General features: G+C 32.8%; 2 protein-coding genes across 2 annotated transcripts; one reads left to right on the forward strand and one right to left on the reverse strand.

Annotated features, from left to right (window-relative positions):
* The first annotated feature begins 1,338 nt into the window (after positions 1–1,338).
* LOC108322900 (uncharacterized) lies at positions 1,339–3,381 on the forward strand. The gene has a single exon (XM_017555186.2). It carries the CDS (start codon positions 1,545–1,547, stop codon positions 3,018–3,020), a length of 1,476 nt encoding a protein of 491 aa, XP_017410675.1. The 5' UTR covers positions 1,339–1,544; the 3' UTR covers positions 3,021–3,381.
* Positions 3,382–9,940: 6,559 nt separating this feature from the next.
* On the reverse strand, positions 9,941–10,988 carry LOC108322925 (cytidine deaminase 1). Its single transcript, XM_017555224.2, has one exon. The coding sequence runs from the start codon at positions 10,954–10,956 to the stop codon at positions 10,057–10,059; it is 900 nt and encodes a 299-aa protein (XP_017410713.1). The 5' UTR covers positions 10,957–10,988; the 3' UTR covers positions 9,941–10,056.
* Positions 10,989–11,415: the final 427 nt, after the last annotated feature.

The following is an 11,415-nucleotide window of genomic DNA, read 5'->3' on the forward strand; positions in this document are numbered from 1 at the left end:
AAAAATTATTAAAAAATTAATAAAATATTATTGTTAGTTTGTTATAAATCAATTTACCTTTAGTCTGACTTAAATGCATTTAATTAGTAGGTTAAATAAATTAAGTTCAATTCAATCTACATTCATAAAAGTTAAAATATTTTGAAATCTACCTAACTTAAACCCATAATTAATGAATTGGATTAACTCATTATAACTCATTTTGACTTTTCTATCTCGAACCATTATTTCCTTTCCACTGTTTTACTTTTATGACCACTTAATCAAGCGATTTAGTTTTGTTTAACTCTTATATAGATAAAAAGAATTTCCCTGGTACTTATAAGATGCTACTAAAATTATATTGATATAGACAAAGAGTTGAAATTAAGGGAAAGTACAACCTAATATTTAACGCAAATGTTTAAAATGAAATATAATGAGGCTAATTGAAGCAAGGAAAGGACCACAAGAAAACATCATTGAGAGAATACTTGAATTAATGATGAAGTCAGAGCCATCTCCTCTCCCAAAACTAAAATCATTTTGAAATTTCAATTGAATTTCTGGTGTTGTTAATATGTTGAAATTTTAAAATATATTAATTGACATTAATGTTTTAAAATATATTAAAAAAATTTCTAATATACCATCAATATATTTTAAAATCTCAATAAAAAAATTATTACCAAAAATTTAACAGAAAATTTGGACTCAAAATAAATCATTCCTCCCTCACTCCTCATTTGCTATTTCTCACATAATTAATATCCATTTTCTCTTAAACAACATCATTTATCTTCTTATAAAGCTGGGAGGGACCACTCTATAAAATTACTTCCTCTATTAATCAATAATCTGACTTGAAGTTTTCAGTTCTTGGAATGGACATTAATTAATGCTCTTTGTTGGTATACACACACTCTCTTCTTCTTTTTCTTAGTATTTTTTTTAAATGTAACTTTTAAAAAAAAATTAAACCACCATCCAACTTGTACAAACAAAATCTTAATCAGATTAATTTAATTTTTTTTTTTTTGAAAAAAAAAGAGCATAGACAATGTAAATAAAGAATTTGTGCATTATCATAAAGGGGTTGATATTTTAAACCAATAATACATAAATATTAAATTCTAATTTTTGTGGTTATACCATGATAAAATAATAAAGTTTAATTTAGAATCTCTCATGTTACGTTACCTCATCTCACCCTTTAAACGAACTCTAAATCAGAGTTTGTTGAGTATGTTAATATATATTTTTTAATAATCTATTATAATAATGTAAGATTATTTAAAAAAAAAATATGATTACCCAGACCACGTGGTATTTCCTTAATTTCTCCGCGTCTTCTAAACGAGTGCACCAACCAAGACAACGAACAACCAATCACCTTAGTCTCTGTCCTTGTCTCTTCTACCTGCAAATTCTACTAAACCTTCTTCATCTTTTCTACCCTTAATTGAATCTCACTCAACTCAACCTTCTGTCTCTTTCTCTTCCAAACTTCCATAGCCAAAAGCTCTGAAGAACAACCAAAATTACTTAGAAAAACTACATCGAACATGGGTTCCAATCCCTTGTCTGCATTGACTTCCACAAAGCCTACACCACTCCCAACCCAAGACCAAGACGACCAAGATTCACCTTCATCAAAAGCTCTTCTCTCGTTCAGCACAGATTCTTCCGACTCTTCTTCTCCATCTTCATCTTCCTCTTCCCACAAAGCCCTCTTCATCATTCTCATCTTCATCACTTGCATTGCCTTATCAACATCCTTCGCCTTCGCTTTTCTCTACTTCTCTTCAAAGCCACCAACACCATCAATCTCTTCTCTCCTCGCTCAGCCTCTCTCCAAACTCAACCGCCCCGTTGTCCTTTTAGTTTCCTCAGATGGGTTTCGATTCGGTTACCAATTCAAAGTCCCAACACCCCACATTTCTCGTTTGATCGCTAACGGAACCGAAGCAGAAGCCGGTTTGATTCCGGTTTTTCCGTCTCTCACTTTCCCTAACCATTATTCCATCGCCACCGGCCTCTACCCTGCTTACCATGGCATAATCAATAACCACTTCAGCGATCCAGTTTCTGGGGAGGCGTTTTACATGGGAAGCCATGACCCCAAGTGGTGGCTTGGGGAACCCTTGTGGGAAACTGTGGTCAACAATGGATTAAAGGCTGCCACTTATTTCTGGCCTGGGTCTGAGGTAAAAAAGGGTCTTTGGACTTGCCCTTTCAATTATTGTCGCCAGTATAATGGTTCTGTTCCGTTTGAGGAAAGGGTTGATACGGTTTTGGAGTATTTTGATTTGCCTGATGACCAGATTCCTGATTTCATGACGCTTTATTTTGAGGACCCTGATCATCAGGGTCATAAGGTTGGTGCCGATGATCCTGAGATCACTGAGGCTGTTGCCAGGATTGATACCATGATGGGGAGGTTGATTCGGGGTTTGGAGCAAAGAGGGGTTTTTGATGATGTTAGTATTATTATGGTTGGTGATCATGGAATGGTTGGTACTTGTGATAAGAAGTTGATTTTCCTTGATGATTTGGCTCCTTGGATTGATGTTCAGAAAGATTGGGTTGTGACACATACCCCTGTGCTTGCTATTCGTCCTCCTTCTGGTCATGATGCATCGGATGTTGTTGCTAAAATGAATGAAGGGTTGAGCTCGGGGAAAGTTCAGAATGGCAAGTTTTTGAAGGTGTATTTGAAGGAGAATCTGCCCAGTCGGCTTCATTATGCAGCGAGTGATCGGATTGCTCCGATAATTGGGTTGATTGAGGAAGGTTTCAAGGTTGAGCAGCAGAGAACGAAGCGCCAAGAGTGTGGCGGTTCTCACGGTTATGACAATGCGGTTTTCTCCATGAGGACCATTTTCATCGGGCATGGTCCTCAGTTTGCTAGAGGGAAGAAGATACCATCGTTTGAGAATGTTGAGATTTATAATTTGGTTACTTCTATCCTAAAGATAAAGGGAGCGACAAATAATGGATCCTCCTCATTTTCACAGTCTGTTCTTCTATCTTCTGCATAAGACTAATGGAGTTTTTGTTGGTGAACAGCATTGCAGATGTGGAACAGAGTGAGTAAAATTCTTGATCTTTAAGCAAATGCGCTCTCAAAGAGTGATGCTACTGAAATTATTCTGTTTGTAATAAGGTAGTTCCAGCTATTTTGTTCAAAATTGTTGTGATCAGCACATAAGAGGTAAAGCTTAGCTTTAACAATGTTGTTTTTTTGGGTATGTAAGTAAATATATACTTGAGATAGGGTGAGATCCCCATTTGGATCTCTAATCACAGATTGCATATAAACAAGGATCCATGGATTTCAGCACTAAACTGTTCACATCTTTCACTTGTTTTAATTTCTGACTTCTCATATTTTCTGGTTCATCTTCTTTACTCATTACTTCATTTGCGCATTTAACTTTATTATGGAGTGAGTTCCCATAAATTTCATCTTCTTAAATTTTAGCAATAGGCAGAGCTCTAGTAGCTAAATTCGTTGGAAGTCTCACATTCTAATACCAATTTAGAGTATATAATGGATAAAACGTAAACCTTACCTCGATTTTTGTGAGATTGAGTTAGACTTAAAATTCACTTTTTAACATAATATCATATCTATAGTTAGAATCTATTCTAACGATATTTGTTGTTTGTTGAATATATTATTCTACTCATGTCGAGTCGTTATCGGACCACCCATTAATATATAGTTTTACGTTCGAGATGTATATACATCGGTACGAGGGATGTGTTATCCGAAGATGTCATAAATTTCATCTTTTTCATTTGAAGTATTACAGAACCTACTCTGATTCCATCAGATCTCATCCATGTTGTTTTCCAACACCAAATGTGTTTTCATGCTAGTTTTTGCATCAGAAGATCACCTAGTAGAAAACGAAAGAAGAATTTAATTAGGTAGTATATGGTTTAAGTTTACTCATTATCAAAATCCTTGTTATTGTGCATATGGAGATTTATGATTATATAGTGTTGTGAAGAACACAGAGGATAGGGAAACTCGTAGATCACATTATCTTGACTATTCAAAAGGTGTTAAATGGAAAATGGATGTGCAAATAAGTGTATCAGTCAAAGACTCTAAATATCCTTTTATCTTGACCTATTTTTCTGCTGCTTTCTTTAGAGGAAAATTTACATATTATTAAAGAAAGATGCTTGCTTGCAAGATGTGCCAAATTCTGAAAGAAAATGCAATATTTTTCAAGACATGTCAAATCCTAATAGCAATATAAAGTGAACCACGTGTTTATGAGAGTTCATCTATTATTAGAATCAAAATCAAGGTACAGGTGCTATCTTGTAATCTTTTATCTCTGCCCTTAATTTCTGTCACCTACAATTTATTCATTGCTGATTCCACAATTCGTACACGTATGTTCCAAAGGTACAGCAATGGCAGCTTAGTTAAGAGTTACTATATTCTTATAATTTTTGTATTATATTATGATTTTTATCACTTGTTCTTAGTCATTTACTTTGGAAAAAGTTGTAGAGATTATGAAATTTAAGTGTGAGAAAGTTAAGCAATATATAATAATAAAAATAAGAGAATTTATTATTTTAAGGGTTTTTTAATAATATTAATTTTTTATATGTGAATTGAATTTATATTTTATTGATATTGTGTCTTTTTAATAATTTTTTTTAAAAAAATCATTAATAATATTAGAATTGAAGATTCGTTTTGTAGACCAATTCAGACCAATCCTTGTATCGTATTTATGATTAACTTGAAAACAAAATGAAGAAACTCACATTTAATAAAAGATTATATCTCTAATGTATGGTTTGAAATGTCTCATTGATATTTTTCTCAAGACCCATTATAGAAAAGATATCTTTGTATAATTTTTAACATGAGTTTTGATAAATAAAGTGTTTTTGGTAGAAGAAAGCAAATAAACAAAATATAATAAATGTGTTAGAAACATAAAAAGTTAGAAATAATGTGCTGAAGATCTTCCTCATTCTACAATGAGTGTGATGCCAATGTATATAGAAACACTATATATAATGCAGCTACAGAGCAGAAATGGTGTCCAGTTACATGACAGGTCCAGAGAAAGACATTGCTGATGATTGTCTTGGTCCATGTTGTACTCATAGAGACACCATGGATGAGGTATCTGCTGATAAAGTCTGCAGTATAAATATTTAATACTTGCGAATGATAAATAACGAATATTTTAATTTATACTATTTGATATATGAGTATTCATTTTGTTTTCTTATCCATGAAGCTATCTTATTCTCCATCACAACCTAGCTTATATATTGGACAGTCATACTATGTTTAGTAATTAACTCATAAATTCACTATAAAGTGTCAACCCCACTCATAATAAACAAAATTGTAAGTAGGACATCGCAGGAGAATTTAATACAAAAATAACATAGATCGATTAAAATATTAACGAATTTCAATTACATCCAAAGAATAATTTATTACATTATATACCTTACAAACTTAACACGGTTTTTTTTCCAGTAAATTCTCGTTCAGAATACAACTACTCATACATTTAACTTTTTTTAGAAATTATAAGGTTCTGTTTATAAAACAAAGATCACTGTAATATTTGACACACGTGAAATATGTCTTCACTGTTAATAATACATGTGAATAATATTTCTCATTATAAAACAAACTAGTTACACCAAATAATCTAAAACTCAATAAATATAAAGAGATTAGACAATTTTCAAATAAGTTCATGGTCTAGTTATTATTAGATGAAGATTTTATTAAAAAAATATATATAAAAGATCATATCAAATTTATAATAAACTTATATCGTATACATAGACAAAAACTATGCAATATGAAAAAAAAATTATGATTTCCTTTACAAAAATTATTTCATATTTTGAGAAGAAAAAAAACAAATTCTTAATTATATTAAAAAATATATCATTAGTCTATCTTTTCACATTCAAAAAAAGAATTTTTAGTTTAAATTTTTTTGGCTTTTGAAGAATCAGTATTAACTTTATTTGGTCTACCTTTACCAAATTTCCTTATAGTTTAAACTAGCTCATCATCTTCCTCAGTATTAGAATTTTCTCTCCCATTAAATATATTAGCTCATTTAAAAGTTATTTTCAATTCCTCCGTATAGTCTCCTTAGAAATCAAATAATTAGAAATTATCGCTCAATTACTATGATTTGAACATAATTGTTGTAAATGTTGCAATCTATTCATAATGGAAGTGACATCTTCTACATAAGGCCTATCACACAAATATTATCATCATTAACCACCATTGGTTTAGGCTCTGATTGAGCAACAAGTTGTACTGCAACAGGTTACACCATAAAAGGCTGAATCACAAGCTTAGTCATAGGTTTCATCACAGGCTCTACCACTTGAGCTAAAGATCATGTATAGTCTCATCCTGTGCACCAATCAACTTAGGACGATAATGTCGTTGTATTTTTGCGCCAATTATTTTCTCTTTACTAGAAATAACATTAACATCATGTTGTAATCGTTTATAATTAGATAGATCATGACTAATATTTTAAAATTTGAAAAAAATAAAGACAATTTTTCATACTTCACATCAACAATGAAAGTAAATCCTGATATTTCCACCAAAATTTAATTAGAAAAAATAAATAAAAAATCAACAGAAAACAAGACACATGCAAAGAACTGTGAGATTTATTCTTCATATAATTATCTAAAGATAAATGTGTACAAATTTCAAGTGCTATTGAGAAAAATGCTTTTAGCTGCGAATACTCTAAACAAAACCATAAATATGAACCATAGTACAACCATATATATGTGCAAGCCCAACATACAATCATGAATGAACACTTCATGTAATGCATTATCAACACTTCATATGCAAATCCTGTACCTCTAAGCCACCACCGGCTAGGGTTAATGTTGGTGGAGGCTAGGGTTCTTCTATATTATGCCAGCAAATTCCGTTTCTTGTTCTTTAAGCTTGTTACCAAGAGACTAGACAATTTACTAAGATGATTTACTCTGTTATCACTAGACACTTTAGGTTCCTTTTGTCAAGATTTTTACTTAGTCAAATCTTCACAAATATTATTATTTTTAATTCACACATTTCTACGAAACTGATAGTGAACAATTGACTATACTATTATCTTAAGGGTGGCAAAACAAGAACTTGAGTACCTTGATTGTGATTCCAAGCGTTTTTCAATTTTGAGAACGCCATCATTTTTCCTCATTCAATGAGTTGCATCCTAATGGAAACTCTGTCTTGCCCTTTGTCCACACATTTAAAAGTAGAGTGACATTTTACACATGGTTAAAGAAACACGAGCTTTCATCTATAAAGAAGCAAGCTCAGCATCATATCGCGCTAATTGCAACTTCCAAAAGTAGTTTCTAGTCATAATAATTCAGTCGATTCCAGCTGCCCCACCATTGAAGTTGCATGCAGAGCACCTGGTCCTGTTTGATAAGCTAACAATGTTCTTTACAAAGGAGTTGTGCTTAGAGGAGTAGGATAGAGGAAAGTGTTGCTGTGATGATAACAACCTTAAAGTTTGCTCAGATTTCATTAAATTAAATTGGGTGTTGTTTGATATCCTTCTTTTGTAGTTTTTGGGTGGGCGGCTATAGGAGGAAATTGTCCCTATTAAGAACTAACTCGACTTTTCTGCATTGCTTTTTACCTAAATTGTGCTATATCACGGTAGGCCCATAAAAAAACATTTGATATAGCTTCTGCACTAAGAATGGTTATTGACAAAAAAAAAGAAACATGTCTTTGAAAGGTTCAAATAATTGTACCAAATCACTTACTTGAATACTGATGTGCATGCTTTAGACACAGGATGATCATCTACCATCATCCAATAGTTTCAAAAAGGAAAATGTCTTTTTAATAATTTTTTTTAATAATTCTTTTACAACAATTTATGTGGTGGCTTGTGATTAGTTTGTTTTTAAATATACAGACCAATAAAATAGTGACACATGGTCTTTTGTCAAAAAGTTGTTAAAAAAATTTGTTAAAATATAATTGGTATTTTGAAAAATGCTATCACAATTCATTCTTAGTTTGCTAAACCCTTTGCTTTGATTAATACCTGAAACAATACCCAAGATTTTTTGGATAGCAAATTCTTTTGTTTAAGTGGTTCAAACAATGAACATGCATATCTATCTCGACATAAAATAATTATTATTATAAAATATTTTGTAACATCTTTTGACTTTACTAAATTCTGACTCACTCACAAATTTAAAAACTTTCAATTTAGTTTCTATTCAATTTTTATATTCTATTGAATTCTCAAAAGTTTAAAACTTTTCAACTATTAGATTTTTCTACTAATTAAGTGATGTAGTTATTAACTTGATGATGTGTTTATTATTTTTTCTCGTCAACCTGCTTTATTTTCTTTACATATAATTTTATAATTTCATCATTTTTTAAACTTTCTTACCTATTCTCTATTTTGGGGGTTTTCAGTGAAAAGATTAATGACAAGGTTAAATATATATTAATATTGGATTATAAAATCATGTTATTATAATATTACAAAATTAAATAATTATATGATTATAAATATATATGATTATAAGATTACAATTGCAAGATTATATAATTATAAAATTACATTAATGGTTACATCACTTAATTAACAGAAAAATTTAATAATAGAAAGTTAATTGAAATTTTTAAAATTTTAAAGATTCATAAGAAATGACAACAAGTTAAATGGAATACAGATACTGTTTACTCGTAATCAAATTTTTTTTTTACTCTTTTACAGAATGTCTGCAAGTTTTTTAAAATCAACAAATATCCATAGATATTGTAGATATTTAAAAAGATTATAGATTTTTAAAATGAAATATAAATAAAATTATAAAAAAAAATATAAAATATAATATAAATTAAATTTTAATTTTAATTAAATTTAACATAATAAAATATAAATTAATTTTATTTTTTACCAATAATTGAAATTAATTTTATTTTTTACCAATAATTGATACATGTGTTGATAATGTGATACACTTAACTCGTTTATAAACGAATATTAAATTATCTCTCATTACTCTCGAATATTTATCTACTATCTATAACGAATTATATAGGTAAATAACATAAATATTTTTATACTTGTTAGATAATAAAAATTTAATAAGATTACAAAAAAATTAATAAAAAGAAAATTAAAAGTTCTCAAATGTACCATAGAATTAAAAATTAATTAAGCCAATCCAAAATTATATTAAAATGAATCGTTGATTTATTCTTAATCCGTTCTTTTTGCTAATACTTGTTTTACCTTTCATGTTTTAACTATTTATTTCTTAATCATAAAATAAAATATTTTTCATACATTGCCTCGAGTAGAGAATGTGAAGAGACGCGCTCGGATACTCGTGTTCACGTCTGATTGGTGCTTCTCCACATTTACCAACTCAATTGGGCAGGGAAGACAAAATATTATTAGGAATTAATATAAGAAAAAGGGAGAAAACTATTCGGTAAAGATCGACACCCACCTTTTCTTAAAAGCCATTTTAATAGTAAAATATCATATTGAGATGATAATAATAAATATATAAAACATTTGAAATAAAATAATAATATAAATGGTTGATAATATATAGAATAAAGGGGTGAAAAGTATTTTATTCATAAAGATAAGACATAAATTAAGAACATGTTATATTACTATTACTACATATCAGCACATGCATGGTTCACATGTAGATTCCCACAAAAAGCATGGATGAAGCTATAATCCTGTTGTTAAGTGATGCTAATTTTGATTCCAGACGCACATATTAAAAAGATTAACAAAACACGTGAAACTGATCTATTTTAACATCCGAATTCAACCTAAACGATAAATAAATCGAAGCTTATCAACACACGATCGCTCATCAGCTCCCATGTTGTCCATAAAACATTTAAACTCATCAAACCGTTTCATTAATCATAGTAGCAGCGATTAATAGTTCCAACCATAATATTTAAAGCAACGATGTTTTTACTGTAATCGTTGCTACTGGTTCATGGAATTAGGGTGGTGAAGGTTGGGAGTGGCAAAGGAATGTGCTGAAGTTGCAATCGGGCGAAATGGAGTGAAGCAGCAACCTCGCCGTCTGCTCCTGTTTAACGGCGGCGTCTTCCTTCTCCACCAAAACGGCATTCACAATCTCGTCGAACTCGCCGCCGCCCGCGGCGACGAAGGCGATGAGCGCGGCCTGGACGGGGCCGAGGCTGGGATTAAAGGCGGCGGATTCCAAGTAAGAGCCTTTGTAAAGATTGCCGTGGCGGTCGAGGAGGGCGACGCCAGAGGGGGAGGCAGTGTAGGGTGCATGGGATTTGTTGGCGGCTTCGAGAGCCGCATTCTTGAGCTTGTGGTTGTGGAGGTGGCCGTTGCAGAGGGCGTCGTCGTCGTTGGTGTGGTTTGGGAGAAGAGTTAAGGCGTTGTGGTGGGTTTCCAAGAGAAGGGGAGTGCCAGGGGAGAGGAGGTCGTGGGGGCCAAATTGGTGAGGGAGGAAGTGAGAGAGAGGGGTGAATTGCGGCGTGTCATCGGAGGTAATCAGGATATTCACGTTGGAGGCAGCGCGGAGTTCCTGGAGGAATTGGCGGCAGTGGCCGCAGGGGGCGGCGGAGACGGCGAAGGAGGTCAGGTTGGCCTCCGCATTCAGAGAGAGGTTGCTGACGAGGAACTGCTCCGCGTGGACCGCGTGGTGGAGGGGGAGGCCCGGAAACTCGAGGTTGACACCCACGAAGATGCGGCCGGAGGGGCCCAGGCCCACGGCGGCTACCTGGAAGTTGGAGATGGGTGGGCGAGCGAGGGACTGGGCGGCGGGAACCAGCCTGGGGAGGAGTTCCGGTAGTGTGATGGCGGCGGACTCGGCGAGAGCGAGGGCTTCCGATGCCTGGATTACGAATTTGGGTGGTTGATCCATTGGATTGGGAATTGCAGAAGAGTGTTAGTTATTTATAGAGAGAGTGTGAGAGTGGATTGGATCTGGCGAACAATGATCGTATTTATAGAGATGTGCGATGCCATTCAGATCCTTTTGCTACCGACAAGGGGGTAACCATCACTCTTCTCGCTTCCCTCCACCCATCACACACAACAGGGTTAAATTCGGTATTTACTTATTACTTTACTCTCACCCGTCACCGTTGACCATATTTTTTTTTTTTACATAAAATATTATTTCAATATATAGGCAATTAAAATTAAATATATCAGCCACTCCTTTAAAATTCTACAACATTAGCTGTTTTAAATTGAAAGTTAGAAAGGTGAGACATAAATTAGAGAATGGGGTTTAATAAATTAAATTTAATGGATTTACAATAGTTATTTAAAAAGTTGTGTCCACGTTGAGTGATTAATGCTGTAAAAGGGTACGGTA

This window comes from Vigna angularis, chromosome 1 (genome assembly GCF_016808095.1).
Source record: "Vigna angularis cultivar LongXiaoDou No.4 chromosome 1, ASM1680809v1, whole genome shotgun sequence".
NCBI classification, from domain to species: Eukaryota; Viridiplantae; Streptophyta; class Magnoliopsida; order Fabales; family Fabaceae; genus Vigna; species Vigna angularis.